Consider the following 23,850-nt stretch of genomic DNA (forward strand, 5'->3'; position numbering starts at 1 on the left):
TGCTGCTCGCCCCAGCGTAGGGCTCAGGAACCGTGAGGCTGGGGAACCGAGGAGGCAATGCCTGGGTGTCTGACTCACCGGCTGTCGACCCGGGGGAGAGGGCAGTCCAATGCGCACGCATACATACACTCACACGCCACACACCACACACGGTTACAGAGCAGACGGGCACAAGAGCAAACGCGTTCGACACATACACAGAAGTGTGCACCTACAAATACATACTTCACACGCCCACCCACATCGCACCGCAAACACAGGTGCACGCGAACTCACACACCTCTCCCGCTCACGCACGCACACCACACACAGGCGCGCAACACGCGAGCTACAAATGCTCACGCACATGTGCACATCTACGCGCACACGCTTACACCCCGTGCACACACCCTCCGGCGCACGCACACACCACCTTGCACAGGCACGCACCGCGCGCACACGCTCACACCCCGCGCACACGCCCCCTGGCGCACGCACAGACCCCGGCGCGCACACGCTCACACCCCGCGCACACGCCCCCTGGCGCACGCACAGACCCCGGCGCGCACACACTCACACCCCGCGCACACGCCCCCTGGCGCACGCACAGACCCTGGAGCGCACACACTCACACCCCGCGCACACGCCCCCTTGCGCACGCACAGACCCCGGCGCGCACACGCTCACACCCCGCGCACACGCCCCCTGGCGCACGCACAGACCCTGGCGCGCACACGCTCACGCGGCGAGGGCAGGGCGGGGAGGGAGCGGCCGCTGGTGCCCAGCCCCGCGTGGCCAGGAGAGGGCGCGGTGCGGAGTCCCGCGGGCGGTGCCGGAGTTGTTTGCTGGAGCTGGGACCGGGACGGGGAGACGCTGGCTGGGAGCTTTCCCGGGTCCGGCTGCGCTGGGCTGAGCGGCCCGCAGCGAGCGCGTCCCAGGTCACGCTGGTGCCCGCGAGTGGAGCGCGGCGGGGAGCGCGCCATGGACCCCAAGGCGGGCGGCGGCGAGGATGATGACTGTGTGGACTCGGGAGCCGAAACCGGAGGGTGAGCCGGGCCGGGCTGGGGGGGGGGGGTGGGGGCGGGGGGGGCGGTGAGGGGGGTGTCTGTGAGTTGCGAGGCAGCTCTTCTCTGGCCTAAGACCTTCTCGGACCCCGCGGCGGAGCCGGAGCCGCTTTGGCTGAGCAAGGGGGCCGGGGCTGCCAGTCCCGCAGCCCACTCCTCCCCCAGGGCTGGAGGGGCAGTGGCGAGCCCTGAGGGCACGTGGTTCATGGCTGCCCGGGACAGGACCAACCCCTCACACACACACCGCGGGGGAGTGAAAGACTCAAGGTTCAGAGTACCCCCACAGCCCTCACTCCAGCCCCTCCTGCCCTCTGTTATCACTGAGATGATGTGGAGTGCCAGACATATGTGGTGTCCCCTGAGATCGTGGTTAGAGAGACAAGAGATGCTCTTGCACCTGTTTCGACCTTCCGTGAGGACTTTCTTGTGGCTCAGGAGCCCCCTGGAGTCCGGGATGGGGGCTCCGGGATGAGGGAAAGAGGTTAGGACACCCGGCACCTAAAAGTCTTTCAGAAATCAGCTAAGAGGATGATATTTTTAATTTTATGGCTTTACTGTGCTTGCTGAGACATTCTCCCCTCCCCCCAACTTCTCCACTCTGCCCCCCCCCCCCCCCCGCCACGCCGAAATTCCTCACCTCTGTGTGTACCTGTCCTACCCGCAACCTTTTGCCTTGGGTACAGGTGGGATAAAGATGGTGGGATGGAGACATATGTAAAGCAATGTCCTCCTCACTTCAACAGACTGTTACCCAAACCTTTGGAGACTAACTAGCTCTCTCCCAACAAAACCGGTTTCCGGAATGTCTTCAAGGAGATGAAAGTCATTGTAAAGGTTCCCACCCGGCCCCTATCTCTCGAGGATTTCCCAGTGCAGAGTCAGCGCCACATCCAATGTCCAGGATGCAGTGCTGACCCAGGAGGAAAGGGTGTATTTTCCTCTCTGCGGGAACCCTGGGGCGGGGGGCGGGGGAGCTGCCCAGACAGCCTTTATCCTGGAGTTTGGGGAGGTTGAAGCCAATGACATTCCAGGGTAGTAACCTGAGTGGTCAGCAAACTGCGGCTCCTGAGCCACATGCGGCTTTTGGGCCCCTTGCGTGTGGCTTTTCCACAAAATACCACCTGTGGGCGCAGGTACAGTGTGATTGAAACTTCGAGGCCCATGCGCAGAAGTCGGTTTTTGGCCTGGGCGAGTCTATTTTGAAGAAGTACTGTTGATATTTGGCTCTGTTGACTAATGAATTTGCCACCACTGCCCGGGAAAGAGAGTCTAACCCAGAATGGATCCAGGGTTCTGACCTGACCCCAAGAAAGGCTCCCTTCTGGGCCTCTCCTTCTTTGCAGCCTCCACGGCCATTGCTAGCCCAAATCTGGGATGTTATGCCCTAAGCATTTACCCTTCGATGGTCTTTCCCTGTTATCCAAACTTGTGATCATCTATGGATCACTACAGAACCCAATGACATTCCAGGGTAGTAACCTGAGTGCGAATATTGAACTCCCTTACTTTCCTCCCACACTTTGTATATGTGGCATTTATCAACTTTAATTGAAGACCCTTGGCTTTTTTCTCCCTAATGCCTGTAGTTAGATGGACCATGAATAAAAGAAAGCCAGCAATATAAACCGGCGTATTATCAGCTGGGTTAAATAAAGCACTGACTAGTCCGTTTGTTTTAGATTTGCAAAGCTCACCTCAAACATTTTTGCAACGGCTCTCTCTTGGAGAGGAGAATGGAGAGGAGTCCCTAACCCTCTTCACCCATTTAACACCACCCTGGGATCCCCAAGAGCAGCATCACAGCCAGGGCTCCTGGAAGGGGCTTGCTGAACACGCTGATACCGGAGCTTCTGTTCTCTGCCTGTCATGAAAGTGTGCAGTTGTAACAGAACATAATTGTTTAAAGAACTCTTATGGCCTCAGTAGCAACCTTAAATAGAACATACAGGTAAAATGCCCTGTATTTGATTAAAATAGCTTCCGTGTATGCTTATTAGTCTGGTATCTGCCACATATTCACATATCCCTGGAAGTAGTTTAATTATCAAAAAGCTGTTCATCATTTCCCTGCTTTTCCAGAGCTTGCCCCCTCTTACCCTATCTAGCTTTCATATAGCTGCCTGTTGAGACTATGTATCAAAAGTGGAGAAAGCACTCAATACATGTTTGCTATCGTTATTTTTGAAGTGCAAATCTGATATGTCTCTCTCCCATTCAAACTTTTAGTGGCTCTGTCATCTATAAAAGGCAAAGACCTCAGCATGCCCTATAAGCCTGATGTTATGGCATTCCTCTCACTCTGGCTTTGTTTCTTGGCAGGTCTACCCTTGTTTTATTGCTCATTGTCTTTTGCTTGAAATGCTACCTTTGCTGTCTGACCCACCTAATACAGGCCAAAATTAAAAGCAAACTATATTCTTCTGTGGTGATTGATGTCATTTTGAAACTCCCATTTTCCTATTGAAAACCAGCCTTGTGCTTTTGTGTACTTTTTGTTAGAAAAAACTGGCAGGTCAGCTATTGACAGTTGTGAACTATCTTAAGAAATAGAATCCCTTAATAGAGGGACAGGCAATGCTGTAAACCCAAATAAAAGACAGAATAAGCAAGACAATCTCTCTATATAAAACCCTAATATGCAAATAGACCGAATGACGGAACAACCAAACAACCGAACAGCCAGTCGCTATGATGGGCGCTGACCACCAGGGGGCACGCATGGAACATGATGGGTGTTGGCAGCAGGTGGCAGAGTATGGAACATGGCAAGCAGCTGTGGTGGGATGGTGAGCAGTGGCGCCAGACCAAGGTGGGGCTCTGGTCGCTGTCATTGGGGTGAGCCTCTGGTGGTTACTGAAAATTCTTTGCTCCCATGTGCCATGGTCCCTCCCGGTGCTTGCACCTGCTGCCAGCACCTGCCCCAATCGCTAGGTGACATCAGCAAGAGCCAGTAGTTGCTGGCCCCGATCACCCCTCAGGGCTCCCCTAGCCTCCCTCACTCCTGAGGGGCGATTGGGGCAGCAGCTGCTGCTTGCACCCGCTAACAGTACATGGGAGCGGTGGTGAGAGCGGGGCTGCAGTGGGTGGGGCGCAGATGATGGGCCGAGACCCACCCCTGTACCCACTGCAGCCTCGCGGCCCACAGTTCCTTTCAAGGTGCACGAATTCGTGCACTGGGCCACTAGTGCTTTAATAATGGGTGTTTCATTAGTGATGTCTCCCAGATTCAGCCTGTAAACCACTCGATCAAATATGACAATACTTGATGGATTACTTTCATTCAAAAGTTTGATCTGACATTAATGGACCTCCACTTCAGAGTCAGTTGGCCCCGAGTTTCTGAACATATAGAACCTGTCAATGAAAGGATGTCCAGCCTAAGAAAAGGCTTGTAAGAGTTTATTTGAGCCAACTGGTGACAATTGCCAGGAAGCAAACTCTCAAGGGGTTGAAAAATGCTCAGGAGAATAGCAGTTTTGTGGCTTATTTTATACATTAGAATCAAAGGAGGACACATAGGAGGGTTACCTGAAATCCATTAGTTGTAGATTAAGGGGGCTGGAGACAGCAAAGTGGGGAGACCTCTGAGACTGGATAAAAAGTAAAATGGAGAGACACATACTTCTTTTACGTTGGTGGGTCAGGATAGTTAACGTTTACAGCACATAGAGCTGGTGTGCGGGGAATAAGCTAACCATGTGACCGTGTGCTGGCGTCTGTGCCTTCCAGAGGCTTAGAAAAGAAAATTACGCGGACATTTTAAAGGTATGTTACCTTAGATCAGGGGTGGGGACCTTCCAGCTTGCAGGCCGGATAAGGCTCTCGGAATCATTTGGTCTGGCTCTGCCAAGGCATTAGGGGTGAGTTAATGAAGTGTTTGACCAAATAGAGCAGGCTAACTTTTAAGTTGATAATTTTGTATGGCCCACAAATGATGCTATAAATATCCAAATAGCCTTTGGCAGAAAAAAAAGTTCCCCAACCCTGTCTTAGACAATTTCAAAGGTAAAGATTTACCTTTGATAAGGAAGCTACATGACTACCTACCATGACCCACTTTTACTTAGGAATTTTTATGTTCAAGCCTGTTACCGTTGTAACTAGCTAGTTCAGTGGTTCTCAAGCTTCTGGCCCTTTAAATACAGCTCCTCATGTTGTGACCCAACCATAAAATTATTTTCGTTGCTACTTCATAACTGTAATGTTGCTACTATTATGAATCGTAATGTAAATATCTGATATGCAGGATGGTCTTAGGCGACCCCTGTGAAAGGGTCGTTCAACCACCAAAGGGGTCGCGACCCACAGGTTGAGAACCGCTGAGCTAGTTGATATTAATAATAGGAAAGGAGGAAAAGGGAGGCCAGACATTATAAGCACGGTCATCTAGGCAGCTTCACTAGGAAGCTGCCCCTTCACTCTCCCCAGGGAACTACCAGTCCATTCCCTATAGATCACTAGGAGAAAGGGAAAATTGAGGCATGTGCAGTAAAGTCAGGGTGATGCATGGAAGATATTTGGCTGTCAGTCTAGCCTAGAGAACCATGGATTGGGGGTGGTGGAGCCACTGCAGGTACGAAAAATCTTGTAAGATTAAAATCCCAAGGACAAAGGAATTCTCTCTCTCTCTCATTCCTCTTGCTTCACTCCTGCTTCCTTGCACTTGCCCGTATGCTAGCCTGCCATGTGGACCCCACACACAACGGACGGCAGCTGGAAATACAAGCTAAGCTAGCCTGGTGCTGGGCTGGACTGTGCAAATATGGGACAGGAACTCTGGACAATGGCTTTAATCTTAGCTCTGCTGATGACACACCTGGACTTTTTCCTTGGCAGGATGGAGGGAGATGGGACCTTGGAAACTCATGGGTTTAATTCCACGCAAATAAATGTCACCCATTCTCTTTTGTGAGTCTCAGAAAATTCCTTTTCTCATGACATCGCAAGAAGCCCACTTCCATCGGCAGCAGGTGGGGACACGAAGAGCACCCCGCCAATAACAAGCCCACCCTGTGTGATTGCTTTCCGTCTCTTGAGTTTGCAAGGCCTTCCATGTAGGCCTCTGCTGAGCTTGTCAGGGTTGATTTGTTGGTCCTTTTTCATCCACAGGTAACACTGATGCAGTCGCAATAACCTGGTTATTATTTACAGAAAAGAAGTAAAGGGGAGATCAGATAATGTAGACATGCCATTTATACCACTTAGCCAAAAAGCTGCATTTAACACTCTCCAAGTCTGTTCCCCACTGATTGATAGGGGGAGGGACTGGACAAAGGCAGTTTAGACTCATACCCAGTAAGGCAGTGGCTCTCAACCTTGGCTGCACATAAGAATCACCTGGGAATCTTTTTAAAATCCTGATTTCTGGGCCTCATCCTCTGGAAATTCTGTTTCTTTGTTATGGGGTGGGGCCACAACATTAGTAACAAAGAAACAGAATTTCCGGACGATGAGGCCCAGAAATCAGGATTTTAAAAAGATTCCCAAGTGATTCTAATGTGCAGCCAAGGTTGAGAAACACTGCAGTAAGGTCTGAGTGACGTGGGAAGGTGCCTACCTGTCTCCCAGTCACACCTGGGATGGGCGTGGCCTCTGCAAGTAAGCAAAACCTGAATACTTAAACTTCTAAACAAAAGAGCGCTCTTGTGCTCTCTCCCTCCCTCTCCCTCCCTCTCTCTCCCTCTCTCTCTCTCTCTCTCTCTCTCTCTCTCTCTCTCCCTCCCTCTCTCCCTCTCTCCCTCTCTCCCTCTCTCCCTCTCTCTCTCTCTCCCTCTCTCCCTCTCTCCCTCTCTCCCTCTCTCCCTCTCTCCCTCTCTCCCTCTCTCCCTCTGACTCATGTGGTCCTGGCCATATGGGACTCCACACAGTGGACTTACATTCACTTAGATGCTGCAACATGGAGCAGAAGCTCTGGACACTGGCCTTGCTTTTGGAACCCCAGCTGTACCTCCTTCAGGACTGGCTTAAGGGGCGTGGGACATTGCAACCTGAGGAATGTAACTCCACACAAATAAAGCCTCTTACCACATATCATTCTCCTGTGGGGGCTTCTGAAAATTTAAGGGGTACCCCAAGAACCTCACTCTCATGAGCAACAGGGATTCTCCAGTAACAATACCTTACCCTTTATCTCTGGGTGACCTCTGACTAATACTTACTGTGATTTAAGAGGTAGCAATCCAGGAATCTAGAGTTTATAAACAGGTAGATGAAACAATAAGGGGAATACATTTTAAAATGGGACAGGTTTAAAGGAGATAAAAAGAGAAATCTTGTATAGAAGACAAGCTGACCTATTATCTTTGTGTTCAAGGTGGAGCTAATTAATTAAATTACAATGGCATCTATTCAATGGATTGAGTTAACAGATGAGGTCCATGATGCTTTGAACTGATATTTTACAGAAATGTCAAGATCACTTTTACTGAAATGTCAAAAACAATTCTTATGCCAAGCTTTTCCTGGAATAGAGAATTTAGAAAGGTACCCGTAATATACATACTAGAGGTCCAGTGCATGAAATTCATGCACGGGTAGGGTCCCTAGGCCGGGCTGGTGATCAGGGCCAATCAGGGCCTTCCTTCATTCTGTGTTGCCCCCTGGTGGTCAGCGCACATCATAGCGAACAATCGAACTCCCGGTCTCCCGGTCAAATTCCTGAGGGGACAGTTTGCATAGGAGCCTTTTATATATATAGATGGCTGCTAACAGTGGTAAACTATTTTAAGTGCAGATCTTTTTATATATGATTCCTATATGTATAATTAAAATACAGTCAAAGGATTGCATCTAACTTTCTGTTCATTATTGGCACAGATACTAAAAAAATGTAATATTTGGAAATTTGTCCACTGTATGTGTCAGGTATGTGAAAAATATATAATCCTTGTATTATTATTCTGCTCATCTGTATTATGTGCCCATAAATTTTTCATCCTAAAATTCATGGATTCACCTTTCATGCTTTACTCTGGCAGAGCTGCAGGTGTTATGCAGAGCCAGCTGGTAAATTCTTAGGGTGTGATTCCCAAGATAGGCGCCCTATTGCTGTTCCCTCCTCCTCTAAAAAAGCTTGGGAGTACATAGCCTTCCAGAGTTGAAATTGTTTGAACCTAATTAGTATGCATAAACTTGTTTTAAGTTTTACAGTTTGTCTTTCACTGGCAGTATTTCCAGTAAATAACCTTGTAAAGTATTTAGACTGTATTTTAAGAGCTCTACAAGGCCCATGCCTTGATTCAGTCCCTGCTCCCCCTCATGATAATTTTCCTAAGGAAAAGAAAATAAGTATCAAGTTGTATTATAAATACCTCATTGCCGGTGTGCTTTGCAAAAGTGAACAATCAGGAACAATCATATAGCCAACAAGAGGGAAATGATTGATTAAATTATGGTAAATCACTTTACCTAAAATTATAACTACGGGAACGATGCAGCAGCATGTTATAATAGTGTCAGTGAAATTGTATCTCCCGTATTATGTCAACTGTATACAACTTACATAAACAGGATCAGAGGCCAGAAAGCAGCGTGAGCCTTTTGGTGGCTTTCTGTTGATTTCTCTTTTGATGGTGGACAGATATGGAAGATAGGTGATGAATGAGACTGCAGAGCTGGGCAGGGGCCATCAGTAATGGAAAGAGGGGTTTATACTGTCTAATATCAAGCTTGAACTTCATCCAGAGAGATACGTGATCAGATTTGTACTTTGCAGAGTTTCACTGATGTAAAGGGTGAGAATGACAGTCAAGAGACTGAGCAGTGACAGGCAGGCCTGACCCAAGCAGAGCCTTTAGACATGAGAAATATGGGAAGATTCCTGGCAGGCGCATTAGTTATGCTAGCACCTGTCCTAAAATTCTACTATTGCACTTTAAGATTCTTGAAATGTGTTTCAAATGTAAATTTCATTCTAAGTACATTTCCATCTGTATGCAGATCTTTAAAATGTATGCATATGCGAAACCCATCTGCCTCAGGAGTATTTGGAAATCCTAGCTGAAAATACTGACAAATTTTTAGTAATAAGATAAATAGCCCTATCACACTTTCTTATTGAATGTTTTATTTGAGTTATCATGAAATTTCTTTAAAATCTGTCCATCTTAAGATGATCATATTGTAATGGTATTGCTTCCCTGTTGTATCTACTACAGTGGATGTTTGTTGTGTATCATTGCATTTATATAGTGTTATATTTCTAAGAATTGTCCTAAAGCTTATTTATATCCTGCCTGATTTCAAAAAAACATGCAGTGCACCAATACTGGGGTTCCAAAAGATTCTTGATCCTTGACTCTCCTTTCTCTTTCATTTCCCTTAGCCAGTGTATCGCCACGCCCTAGCCAATTCCTCTACCTTCTAACTTCTTCCTTCCCACCACCCTGCACACATAGATCAAGCCCTTATCATTCCTCGCCTCCTGTTCTCCCTACAGATAGTATCATTTTAGCTTCCTAATCAGTAATATAAAAAATTGGATTAGATCTAGGACAATGCAGTTAGTAATATATAAAGGGATATGCAAATGTTAGTAGTTTGTTATTCTTTCCAGCTTAGAATTCAGTGACTCTATGACTAACTGTACTCTTTCTCTTCTGGTTTTTTTCCTCTACCAGTAAGTCAGTGCATCATTTTGTGTGAGAGATGCAGGTTATTTTAAGTAGTAAGGCGCATGCTCTTTATGTTTTTTAAAAAAGTTTTACACATACTGTGCTTTTTTAATGTGCTAAGAAACTCTGGAGTGAAAATTGGATGATTCAAGAAGGACACTATGAGGCTAGTAAATAAAAGGAGTGCAAATCTATAAAATGTAACATAACTCATCACTTAATTTGCATAACTATGTCCCCTAACTACCACTTAGCAGAATAATCCCTACGTGCCTGAGAGATTTCTGAGTAGAAACTGAGGACAAATTTGGGACACTGGGGAAAGAAAACTATTAACTTCTATACCAGTAAGTTGCCAGAGAGGGGAGCTTTAACAGCCATGTAAGTAGGGCAGAAGTTTAGTAGAGAGTAAGCAGGCAGGTCCTTGGCCAGATGCCCGTTTGCACAGAGGCGGAATGCCAGCAGCTGATTTCTTAGCCTAGAGACTGATGGCTAATTTCACCCTGGCCCTAACCCTGCCTTTTCCTTTTCCCAATCACAGCCTATATCCTGTGACTGCACTGTGCAGCAGAATTGTCCTTAGATGGAACTGAAATCAGTCAGACATCATGTGCCTTTGCGTTTCCTGATGGCAGGCCAGACCTTGAACATGGAAGTCCTCACAGCCAGGGTCCCCACTCACGCTCCCCAAGGTCTACCATTCCTATGCAGAGAAAGACCTGTCCAAGGTGTGGTGATAACATTTGAAGGCTATTATTTGCAGTGGTTTAAACTTTGGGGGAGTCATAACCTCTTTGAGAATCTGTTGAAAACGTTGAGGCTTTTCCCCAGTAACATAAGTATCCATTCAAAGATTTGCCAGGAAATTTAGATGGTCCAGAATCCACCAGATCTCTAGTCTGGGAGAGTCACAGAGCCCCTATGAAGGACCCCTGATTTTTTTTTTTCAATTACAGTTGACATTCAGTATCATATTAGTTTCAGGTATACAGCATAGTGGTCAGACAATGGTATAATTCACAAAGAGATTCCCACCCCCTTCCCCTCCCCCATAATTCTAGCACCACCTGGCACCACACGTAGTTACTACAATATTGTTGACAGTAGTCCCTCTGTTGTACTGTACATCCCTGTGACTGTTTTGTAGCTGCCAACTTGTATTTCTTAATCCCTTCACCTTTTCAGTCAAGCCCCCGCCCCACATCTGACCTGGCAACCCTCACTTTATTCTTTTATCTATAAGTCTGTTTCTATTTTGTTTGTTTATTTTGTTCTTTAGATTCCACATATAAGTAAAATCATATGGTATTTGCCTTCTTCTGTCTGCCTTATTTTACTTAACATAATATTCTCTAGGTCCACCCATATTGTGAATTGTAAGATTTCACTCTTTTTAAAAAATATATATTTTTATTGATTTCAGAGAGAAAGGGAGAGGGAGAGGGAGAGATGGAAACATCAGTGATGACAGAGAATCATTATTTCGGCTGCCTCCTGCACACCCCGCACTGGGGATCGAGCCCACACCCAGCATGTGCCCTGACCGGGAGTCAGCCGTGACCTCCTGGTTCATAGGTCGACACTCAACCACTGAACCATGCTGGCCGGGCAAGATTTCATTCTTTTTTATAGCCAAGTTGTATTCCATTGTATATATCTTCTTTCTCCAATCATCTGTTGATGAGCACTTGGGTTGCTTTTTAGATTAGTGCTTTAAAAAAAAAAATTATCTTTATTGTTGAAAGTATTACCGATGTCCCCTTGGTTTTTCCCCCATTGACCCCCTCCACCCACACCCACCTTTTTATTTCTTCCAATATATATCCAGAAGTGGAATTGCTGGGTCAAAAGGTAGGTCTATTTTTAATTGTTTTAGAAACCTCCATACTGTTTTCTATAGTGGCTGTACCAATTTGCAATCTCACCAACAGTGCAAGAGGGTTCCTTTTCTCTACATCCTCACCAGCACTTGTTGTTTGTTGATTTATTGATGATAGCCATTCTGGCAGGGGTGAGATAATATCTCATTGTAGTTGTAATTTGCATTTCTCTGATGATTACTTAAACATTTTTCATATGTCTATTGACCATCTGTATGTCCTCTTTGGGGAAGTGTCTAGTGAGGTCCTCTGCCCATTTTTTAATTGGATTGTTTGTTCTTTTGGTGTTGAATTCTATGAGTTCTTTATAAATTTTGCATATTAACCCCTTATTGGATATATCATAGGTGAATATCTTCTTCTTTTTAGTAAGCTGTCTCTTTATTTTGTTGATAGTTTCCTTTGCTGTGCAAAATCTTTTTAATTTGCTATAGTCCCTTTAGTTTTTTTATTTGTTTGTTCCCCTTGCTTGAGGAAATATATCAGAAAAAAAACCTTGGTAAATGTCAGAGAGTTTACTGCCTAAGTTTTCTTCTAAGAGTTTTATGGTTTCAAGTCTTATATTTAAACTAGAGGCCTGGTGCATGAAATTCGTGTGGGCGGGGGGAGAGGGGGACCCCTCAGCCCGGCCTGCACCCTCTCCAATATGGGACACCTTGGGGGATGTCTGACTGCCTCTCGCAATCTGGGACCGCTGGCTCCTAACCACTCACCTGCCTGCCTGCCTGATCGCCCCTAACCACCTCTGCCTGCCTGATCACCCCTAACTGCTCCCCTGCTGGTCTGATCGCACCTAACCGCTTCTGCCTTGCCCTGTACCCGGGACCCAAGATTCCCTCCTCCAGTTGTTCACAGGCACCCAGGACCTGGGCTTTCCTCCCTCTGGCCGGCCGCAGACACCCAGGACGCCGGTCTGGCTTCTCCTGGGCCGGCCGCAGCTGCAGGGGACTGTGGGCAGGCGACTTCGCCCATGCTGCAGCCGCAAGCGCCTGGGGATCGCAGGGCAGGTGGCTTGTCCCTCTCCTGGGCCACAGGCACAGGTGCTGGTGCTCAGGACTGTGGGGCATGCGGCTTGTCCTTCTCCCAGGCCAGGCCACAGGCGCGGGCACAGCCGCTGACACCTGGGACCGCGGGGGCGGGTGGCTTGTCCCTCTCCCGGGCCACAGGCACAGGCGCAGCCGCTGGCTCCCGGGACCAAAGGGCAGGCAGCTTGTCCCTCTCCTGGCCACAGCCTAGCTGGTCCCCATTCCTCTCTTCCCAGAGTTGAGTGTCTGAGCTGTTATGGCATGATGGTGTGAGGGCATGACGACCATTTGCATATTAACTCTTTATTATATAAGATTAGGGGCCCAGTGCATGAATTTGTGCACCTTGAAAGGAGCTGTGGGCCACAGCAAGTGTGAGTGGCAACACCAGCACTGGCTGCAGGTGCGAGTGGTGCCAGTGCCAGCAGTGGGTATGAGTGGCAGCTCTGGTGTGAGCAGCAGGTGAGAGCAGGGCTGTTCCCAGCAGTGGGTGTGAGAGGCAGCTGCCAGCCCAAATCATCCTCAGGAGCTGGGAGAGGTGGAGAAGCCCTGAGGGGTGATCGGGGCCAGCAGCCATTGCTCGCACCCACTGACGGTGCCGAGCGATCGGGGCCAGCGCCGGATGCTGGCAACAGGTGTGAGCAGCAGCTCCAGCACTGGCAGCGGGTGCAAGTGGGGCCAGCGCCGGCAGCAGGTGCGAGTGCCAGGCAGGACTGTGGTGCGCAGGAGCAAAGAATTTTCAATAACCACCAGAGGCTTGCCCCAATGACAGCAACCGGTGCCCTGCCTTGGTCTGGCACCCCGCTCACCTGCTCCACCATCCCGCCACAGCCAATGCCCGCCATGTTCCGCACGCGCCCCTGGTGGTCAGTGCATGTCATAGCAACCAGTTCGGTTCCGCCGTTCGGTTTATTTAGCCTTTTATTATATAGGATACTAGAGGCCTGTTGCATGAAAAGATTCATGCAATAGGCCTTCCCTCCCCCTGGCTGCCGGCACCGGTTTTCCTCCGGCACCCAGGACTCAGGCCTTCGCTCCGGCCGGAGCCGCCTCAGGCTTCACTCCACTGCTTCACGCCTAAGTATGCAAATTAACCGCCATCTTTGTTGGCAGTTAATTTGCATATCTTGCTGGTTTCCCAATGGGAGGCATAGTGAAGGTACGGTCAATTACCATGTTTGTCTATTTTTAGATAGGATTATATTTAAAACTTTAATCAGTTTTGAGTTTAATTCTGTATATGGTGTAAGAAGGTGGTCTAGTTTCATTTTTTTGCATATATCTGTCCACTTTTCCCAACACCATTTCTTGAATAGACTATCTTTACCCCACTGTATGTTTTTGCCTCATATAGCAAATATTAATTGGCCATAAAGGTGTGGGTTCCTTTCTGAGCTCTCTGTAATGTCCCATTGATCTATATGTCTATTTTTATGCCACTACCATGCTGTTTTGATTACTATGGACTTGTACTGTAGTTTGATATCAGGTAGCATGTTTTTTTCCTCAGAATTATACTAGTGGCTATTCAGGGTCTTTTTGGTTCCATATAAATTTTGGAATTATTTGTTCTAATTCTGTGAAAAATACCATTGGTGTTTTGATAGTGATTGCATTGAATCTATTTCGATTGCTTTGAATAGTATGGGCATCTTAACCATGTTAATTGTTCCTATCCATGAACATGGTACTATATATGCTTCCATTTATTTGTATCTTCTTCAATTTTTTTCTTCCATGTCTTATAATTTTCTAGGCACAGGTCTTCTCTCTCCTTGGTTAAATTTATTCTTAGGTAGTTTCCTGATGCAATTGTAAATTAGATTGTTTTTAGTTTTCCTTTCCAGTAGTTCATTATTGGTGTATAAAAATGCAACCAAATTTCTGACTATTCATTTTGAACCCTATTACTTTACTGAATTCACTTATCAGTTCTAGTAGTTTTTTGGTGGCATCCTTTGGGTTCTCTATATACAGTATCATGTCATCTGCAAATAATGACAGACAGTTTTACATCTTTCTTTCCAATTTGGATGCCTTTTTGTTTTTCTAGATTCATTGCTGTGGCTAAGATTTGCTATGTTGAATAAAAGTGGGTATCCTTGTCCTGTTCCTGATTTTAGCTTTTCCTCATTGAGTGTGATGTAAGTTGTGGATTTCCATATGTGGCCTTTATTATGTTGAGGTATGATCCCTCTATTCCCATTTTACTAAGAGTTTTTATCACAAATGGATGCTGCATTTTGTCAAGTGCTTTGTCTGCATGCATTGATATGATCATATGTTTTATCTTCTATTTTTTATGTGGTGTATCACATTAATTAATTGGCTGATATTAAACCCACCTGGCATTCCAGGAATAAATCCCACTTGATTGTGGTATATGATCTTTTTAATGTATTTCTGAATTCAATTTAACAATATTAAGTTGAGGATTTTTGCAGCCATGTTCATTGGGGATTTTAATCTATAATTTTCTTTCTTTGTAAAGTCTCTGGTTTTGGAATCAGAGTAATTCTGGCATCTTAAAATGATTGGGAGCCTTTAGTCCTCTTGAATTTTTTGAATAGTTTGAGGAGAGATATTAATTATTATTTGAATGTTTGGTAAAATTGCCTGTCTAGTGTGACTCAGTGGTTGAACATCAATCCATGAACCAGTGGGTCAGGGTTCCATTCCTGGTCAGGACACATGCCTGGGTTTCAAGCTGGAGCCCTAGTGGTGGGGGGGGGGTGCAGGAGGCAGCCATTCAATAATTCTTTCTCATCATTGATGTTTCTCTCTCTCCCTCTCCCTCTCTCAGAAATAAATTTAAAAAATTTTTTTTATTTTAAATTCATCTGTGAAGTCATCCAGTCTATGACTTTTGTTTATTGGGAGTTTTTTTTTATTACTGATTTGATTTCATTGGTAGTAATTGGTCTGTTCAGATTTTCCGTTTCTTCTTTTTTTAAAGTTTATCTTTGTTGTTAAAACTATTACAGATGTCCACTTTTTCCCCCATTGACCCCTTCACTCCAAACCCCCCAGTCCTACTGCACTATTTTCTGTGTCCATGGGTTATGCATATATGCATAAAAGTTTTTAGTTGGTCACTTTCCACCCACCCTCCCCTGTCTTCCCTCTGAGATTCCACAGTTTCTGGATCATTTTATTCATCAGTTTATTTTGTTCATTTGATTCCACATCTGAGTGAGATCATGTGATACTTGTCTTTCTCTGACTGGCTTATTTCACTTAATATAATACTCTCCAGATCCCTCCATGCTGTCTCAAAGGGCAAGAGATCCTTCTTTTTTACTGCTGCATAGTATTCCATTGTGTAAATGTACTAATTTTTTTAATCCACTCGTCTACTGATGGGCACTTGGGCTGTTCCCAAATCTTAGCTATTGTAAATAGCACTGATATAAATATAGGGGTGCATATGTTCTTCCTGATTGGTGTTTAAGGATTCTTAGAATATTTTCCTAGAAGTGGGATCACTGGGTCCAATGGCAGTTCCATCTTTAATTTTTTTAGGAAACTATACTCTTGCACCAGTCTGCATTCCCACCAACAGTGTACTACAGTTCTCCTTTCTCCACATCCTCAGCAGCACTTGTGATTCATTTTGTTGATGGTAGCCATTCTGGGAGGTGTAAGATGATACCTAATTGTCCTTTTAATTTGCATTGCTCTGATAATGAGTGACTTAGAGCATTTTTTCATGTGTCTCTTGGCCATCTGTATGTCCTCCTTTTTGTTTTTAAATCTTTATTGTTGAGACTATTACAGATGTGCCCCTTTTTTTCCTTCATTGCCCCCTACCACCTGGTTCCCTTCCCACTCCAGGTCTTCACCATCCTATTGTCTGTGTCTATGGTTTATGCATATATGCATATAAGTTCTTTGGTTAATCTCTTGCCTCCCTCCCTCACCCCTCTTCCCTCTGAGATTCATCAATCTGTTCTATGTTTCCATGCCTCTGGTTCTATTTTATTCATCAGTTTATTTTGTTCATTATATTCCTTGTTCATTTTTTTATTTTAGATTTAATTATTGATAGATATGTATTTTATTCATATCTCTTCTTCTTCTTCAACTGCTTTTCTGTTGCTGCTTTCAAGATTCTCTCTTTGTCTTTAACCTTTGGCATTTTAATTACGATGTGTCTTGGTGTGGGCCTCTTTGGGTTCCTCTTGTTTGGGACTCTGCATGCTTCCTGGACTTGTAAGTCTATTTCTTTTACCAGGTAGGGGAAGTTTTCTGTCATTATTTCTTCAAATAGGTTTTCAATATCTTGCTCTGTCTCTTCTCCTTTTGTCACCCCCAGTAATGCGAATGTTGATACACTTGAAGTTGTTCCCAAGGCTCCTTACACTATCTTCATATTTTTGGATTATTGTTTCTTTTTGCTCTTCTGCTTAGGTGTTTTTTGCTTCCTCATATTCCAAATCCTTTATTTGATTCTCAGACTCTTCTACTCTACTGACCAATCCCTATAAATCATTCTTTATTTCAGTTAATGTATCCTTCATTTCTGATTGGTTCTTTTCTATGTCATTGATGTTCTCCCTAAGTTCCTTGAAGTTGTCACTACGTTCCTTGAAGCTCTCATTAAGATCCTTGAGCAACCTTATAACCATTGTTTTGAACAATATCAAAGTATCTAGTAGTTTGCTTGCTACTTTTAGTTCTTTTTCTGGAGATTTCCTCTGTTCTTTCATTTGTGACATGTTTCTTTGTCTCTGCATTTTGGTTGCTTCCTTGTGTTTGTTTCTATGTATTGGGTAGAGCTGCTATGTCTCCTGAAATTGGTAGAATGGCCTTGTATAGTAGGTGTCCTGTAGGGCCCAGTGGCTCAGCCTCCCCAGTCACCCGAGCTGGGCACTCTATGTGCACCTCTGTGTGGGGTGTGTGCACAGTCATGTTGTAATTGGGCCTTAATTGCTGTTGGTGTCACTGAGAGGAATTGACCTCTAGACCAGTTGGCTATGAGGACCAGCTGTGACTACAGTGGAAGAGCTGCCATGCAGAAAACACCCCTACAGAGCAGGACTTGCTTCAGTGGGGCTTTGGTGCTCACTGAGTCTGCCTTTTGAGTGTGTCACTTATGGATATGTAGAGTTGTAATCTGGTATGGTCTGAAGTTGTCCATTGGGTACACTGGCTCTGGTGCCTCCCGGGAGGTGTAAAGTCAGCCCCTGACTCGGGTAACCCAGCAGGAGCCACAGAGCGACCTGTAGATGGCCACCACTTATTGATAGGTATGGGGCATGCTGACGCCAGCTGCTGCTTTCTTGAGAGATTTTAGGAAAGTGTGAAGCCTAAGCCAGGACAGGCCAATTATATAAAAAGACCACTGCAAACAGCTTGGAAGGGCTGCAAATTGGATGGGGCAGTGTCTCAGTGAATCACCAGGTTGGAGAAACAGTGTTAGCCAGGCTGATGGAAACTCATATATGGCTGCCAGTCAGCTCTGTGATGGGAGAGGTGTCAGCACAGTAACAATGACCCCTTTGAGCACCCCTCTCTGGGAGAAAGTCATCCCCAAGTTCTTGATCTGATGCTAGATGATCTAGTTCCCCCTTTTATGTCCTTGGATCCCCCCAAGCTGTTGCCCCAGCGCTGGAGCTCAGAGAAAGCTGAACTGTATAAGTTCATGCACCAGCCCTTTAAGAGGAACTGGTTGGGTCTCCAGCAGCCTCTGTGTCACTCAGCCACAATCCCTGCTGGTTTTTACGGGGGGCTTCTCTTCCCAGTTCTGGAACACTGCGCTGGGGGTTTGGTGTGAGGTTGGGACCCCTAGCTCCTCATGGGAGGCCTCCACAACCAAGATATCCCTCTTGGCTGGAAAAAAATGCCACACGTGGGTGCTGGACCAGCACATTCTGTGCCTCTGCCCCTCCTACTAGTCTTGTTGTGCTTTCTTTATTTCTCTATTTGTGGGACTTCCATTCAGCCAGGTTTCAGGCAGTTCTGAATGATGGCTGTTCTGTATTTTAGTTGTAATTTTGATGTTGTTGTGGGAGGTGGCATGTATCGCTGTTTACCTATGCCACCATCTTGGTTCTCTATATGTCTTCTTTGGAGAAGTGTCTATTAAGGTCCTTTGACCCTTTTTAAATTGGATTGTTTGTCTTCCTTTTGTTAAGTTGTATGAGTTTTTTATATATTTTGGAAATAACCCTTTTATCAGATGTATCATTGCCAAATATGTTCTTCCATTCAGTGGGATCCCTTTTTGGTTTCTTTTGCTGTGCAGAAGCTTTTAGTTTGATGTAATCCCATTTGTTTATTTTTTCCTTTGTTTCTCTTTCCTCGGATATGTATCAGCAAACATATGGCTGTGATAGATGTGTGAGATTTTTCTACCTATGGTTTCTTCTAGGGTTTTTATTATTTCATGACTTACATTTAATTCTTTTATCCATTTTTAGTTTATTCTTGAGTATAGCGTAAGTTGGTGGTCTAGTTTCATTTTTTGCATGTACCTTTCCAATTTCCCTCTCACCATTTATTGAAGAGACTGTCTTTACTGCATTGTATCCTCTTGCCTCCTTTGTCAAATATTAATTGAGCATAGTGGCTTGGGTTGATTTCTGGGTTCTCTGTTCTATTCCACTGATCTGTATGCCTGTTCTTGTGCCAGTACCAGGCTGTTTTGATTACAGTGGCTTTGTAGTATAATTTGATATCTGGTATTGTGATCCCTCCAACTTTGTGCTTCTTTCTCAAGATTGTTGTGGCTATTCAGGGTCTTGTGCAAGTTAGATAGGGGAGTGTCTCAGGAAGTCAGGGTAGAGCTAGTGGAGTTCACCTGGCTAATGTAGATTCAGCTGAGGCTGTGTGCAGGGTGGGCTCAAAACAGGGAGAGTGGCGGTCGTCCCTCCAGCCCTTGCCCTGAAGTCATACAACTAAGTTTCTCCCTGTGTATCTGTGGCACTCCCCGATATACTGCCCTTTCATGAAGCCCAAGTTTAGTGCCCTGTGAGTGAGAGTTTGTGCATTGGCCCTTGAAGAGGACAGCCTTCCATCTCACTCAAAGGATGGAATCCCTGCTGATTTTCACAGCCAGATGTTCTGTGAGCTTCTCTTCTGTCACTGGTATTCCAGGATAGGGACCTGGTGTGGGGCAAAAGTCCCTTGCTTCTAAGGGAGGACCTCGGCAGCTGAAATATCCCTTCAGATTCTCTATCACCACAGGGCCAGCCTGTTTTGTGTCTCTACCCTTCCTACCAGTCTCTATGTGGCTTCTGCTTTATATCCTTAGTTATAGGATTTCTGTTCAGCTGTGCTTCAGATGATTATACAGATTGATTGTTCTATAATTGGGTTGTAATTTTGATGTGGTCATGAGAGAAGGTGAGTGCAGCATCTACCTACACCACCATCTTGACCAAAACCTAAAGGACCCCTGATTTCTAAAGTGCCTTTAAAGTTTTGCTTTCAAATTTAGACTTAAATTTATTTTGCACAAACAATGCTAACACAATAGTTTTTAATTTGTGGAATTTTTTGATTAGCTAGGTGCTACTTGCCACTGACTTTAAAATTGTAGCTTAGGGAAATTATTTGGCTAACGAAAAATGTTTTAATCCTACTAATACCAAGGTTTTGTGTTTCAGGTCTGACTACAGCCACATATCCTCCACCAGCAGTAAGTATGGTTTAAATGCTTGTTTTCAGAATTGTTTTCAGAGTCCCTCAGGCGTCAGTCCCATCTATGCATGTAGAGAAGGTCATCTGTGTTACCCTTGTGTTAATATTAGGACTCACCAAAGGTATCCTTAACAATAATACATCCACTCACTCCAGCAGTGGAGACTTTCTCTGGAGAATTTGTTTTTACCTTGGCTGCAGGACTAGCTATGCCACTACTTTCCCTATAGAAATTCAGCCTGGGGGAACTAGCTCAGGCTTTATTAGCACGAATGCTTCTAAAACAGCGGTTCTCAACCTGTGGGTTGTGACCCTTTTGGCAGTCGAACGACCCTTTCACAGGGGTCGCCTAAGACCATCCTGCATATCAGATATTTACATTACGATTCATAACAGTAGCAACATTACAGTTATGAAGTAACAACGAAAATAATTTTATGGTTGGATCACAACATGAGGAACTGTATTTAAAGGGCCAGAAGGTTGAGAACCACTGTTCTAAAACATCTCTGAAGAATCTGAGGTAACCCATTTATTCAACAAACATTTATCAAATACCTGCTGAAGGCTAATGGCTCAGAGCACATTTATTGGATCCATGGCGTGGCCCCAATTCATCTGTTGGGCAAATTTCCTCAGAGATCATAATTATTATATATGCTTAAAAAATGATTGGGACTATGTCTATAAACACATTCTGAGTATATAAAATGATGCCTCTGTATTAAATATTAAATCACAAGTGTGAATCTATTTATGGGAAATTAGGCCTTGAACAATTTACAGTGATTAAGATCACTATATAGAAGACCACAGTCATTCAGACTGATTAAGCACTTATTTTAAAATAACAAAAAAAGATGTCTTATGGTAAAATCCTGATCTTTTTAATCAGGACAAAACAATTCAGTATTTATTATCTCACTATCCTGTTAAACTCTCAATTCTAAATAGTTCCCAATTGGAAACACACTTAATTGGGTTATTCTTTTTACTGATGTTCTGGCTTAGCTTTTGCAATAAGAGACTGTGCAGAAAGCTGTATATCTGAAATTATGTTTAGTGTCAAATTTCATTAGTTATTAGCATGGATCCAAGGAGCAATTTCTGGTTGTTTCAGCCAACTGGAGACTCATGGTTATTAAGAACCATTAGTAATAATGAGAATAATGCTTCAGTGATTTGCATTTACTCCCTGAAGCTTTTGCATTCCTAACATCAGAGCATGCTCTCTCGAACTCTCAGTTTTGCCCAGAGACTTTATATTTTTTAAAGAATGGTTTGTATAAAACAATTGCCCAAAGCCTTTTCCCAATTCGTAGCTCTCAAATCAGTCCTCTGGGTCACAACAAAGCACCTCTCTTGTTAGGGAAACGGGTAATTTGGTTTGGGATGTCTTCCTCTCCATTATTTTTATTGCGGTCTCTGAGTTGGAATTTCTCTTAGTGCCACTGGGATCAATAGCCTTTATTACTCTTTCTTTTCTCATTAAATATTCCATGATTTCACTCTCACTCTTCAATGTCGGGGCTCCTTGACAAGTGAGGATGTATATTTATGTGTTTCATATTTTAATTAGGACATGTGTCTAGCTACAGATAATAGAGAAAAATAAGATTTAATAAATAGGAGTTTGTTTCCCTCTAACATTAAAAATAAATGAAGTCCAGAGGATGCGGCGCTGGTGTGGTGTAGAAGCTCCTTCAATCATTATTCTACACCATCCTTAACTTTTGGCTTCCATCCTCAGGGTTGCCTCAGCGTCACAAAACCACTGCCTCTAGTATAGCCATCACATCCTTGTTCTGGGCAGGAAGAAGGGGTGAGTGCATACAGGTGGCCCCTGGCTGTTTTTGCCCAATGTGTGGCTTGGCCTGCATTTCCTCCCAGCCAGGAACATAAATCCTGGCCACACCCAGACTCAGGAGAAGGCCCCTTAAGCAGTCAGTGGAAGATGATAGAGCCGACACTTTCTGAAAAGAAAACAAAATTTTTTAAGTTTACAGTTTTAAATCTATCCTTTAAAACATAAGTTCAACAGAGCTGCAATAATAAAAAGTTTCTTCCAAGTAGATTTAAAACATAGCATTTCTCACCCTGGCAGTGTAGCTCAGTTGTTTGGAGTATCATCTCATACACCAAAAGGTTCGGTTTCCCATCAGGGCACATACCTAGGTTGTGAGTTCGATCCCTGGAGGCAACCGGTTGATGTTTCTCTCACATTGATGTTTCTCTCTCTCCATTCCTCTCTCTAAAAACCAATAAGCACACAGAGCATTTCTCCACAAACTATATAATCACACGCAGATGACTGGGTAGGGAGAAAATTAGTATGTTTAGTATCCATCCTGAATGTTTCCGTTCCAGGGTCATGCTCCTTTCACAGCTGGCTTGGTGCCTGTGCCCTGTGTGACCGGTTCCCACTTGTCAGTCCTGGGAGCAGCTCCTGCATCTCATGGTCATTCCACTGTCCACAGTCAGCCTCTCTCCACCCAGTGGCTTGTTTCTGGATAATTCTTGATTCCTGACTGGGACTTGAGCATTGGTTCTGACCATTCACTGTTAAGAAATGAATTTTTCTATGTCTGCAAGTGGTTCTTACTCAACAGTCCCATGATATTGCTTTCCCCATTTGTTCCTGAGTTCACGGGGACATACATGCTTCCTTGAGGAGGGCTAGGGATAGAGTCTGTGTCCGCTCAGTAGGTTTTCGTCATTACCAAAATTGCCAGAGAAGCTTCCTCCAGTAACACCAGTCACTTCGTTCAGTCATCTTTTCCTTCAGCACGCAGCTGCTTCCTCATACTGCTTTCCCCTGATGGGAAAAGAGGAGAGATCATCACCAAGACTAAGTACAGGAGCAGTGGTGTAGATCTAGGTGTCCTAGGTCTTAGTCCTGGCTCCACCCTTAGTGAGCAGTGTGCTCTCAGACAAGTCAGTTACCTTCTCTGGGCACGTTTTCTCCTCTGTGGAATGAGGCTAGATGCTCTCTAAGGACATTTTCAGAAGCTCCAGGATGCTAAGATGTGAATGTCTTAGAAACTCCCCTAAACAGAGAGAAGGAATGAAGGAAATAAAGAGAGGAGGGAAGGAGCCAAGAATTGAGGAATCTGTACCTTTTTTCTTTGTCCCCGAATAGAATCTAGGACAGTGATGGCGAATCTATGACACGCGTGTCAGAGTTGACATGCGAACTCATATTTTTGGTTGATTTTTCTTTGTTAAATGGCATTTAAATATATAAAATAAATATCAAAAATATAAGCCTTTGTTTTACTATGGTTGCAAATATCAAAAAATTTCTATATGTGACACGGCACCAGAGTTAAGTTAGCGTTTTTCAAAATGCTGACACGCCGAGCTCAAAAGGTTCGCCATCACTGGTCTAGGACGTGCACCTTCTCCAATGGCCCTTAGCATTAATATCGAATTGAGGGCTGTTCAGACTGAACCTGAGCTTCTGTACTCTGAGTTGCTTGTAGTAGTAGAGACATTATGGTGAAGGGAGGTTGCTGCTTTTTAATCTCCCTCCCCTAGAGAAAAATGGACAAGGTATGGGGCTGGGGAGGGCACATGGAGAGCCAGGCATCCTGTTTTTCCTCAACCTCATGGACCATGGAATTGCATTACTACTGACTGTGCCTGA

General features: G+C 44.8%; 1 protein-coding gene across 1 annotated transcript in view; it reads left to right on the forward strand.

The window, feature by feature from the left end:
* Positions 1-960: 960 nt before the first annotated feature.
* Positions 961-23,850, forward strand: part of FAM124A (family with sequence similarity 124 member A) — a gene marked incomplete at both ends in the record, with an annotated part of 66,612 nt that continues 43,722 nt past the window's right edge. Inside the window, 2 exons of the mRNA XM_081082816.1 lie at positions 961-1,025; positions 20,171-20,202. Of these exons, the coding sequence (XP_080938942.1) occupies positions 961-1,025; positions 20,171-20,202 (97 nt within the window). The remainder of the gene's footprint in view (positions 1,026-20,170; positions 20,203-23,850) is intronic.

The sequence above is a fragment of the Myotis nattereri genome, assembly GCF_964212035.1.
Source record: "Myotis nattereri genome assembly, chromosome: 2".
NCBI classification, from domain to species: domain Eukaryota; kingdom Metazoa; phylum Chordata; class Mammalia; order Chiroptera; family Vespertilionidae; genus Myotis; species Myotis nattereri.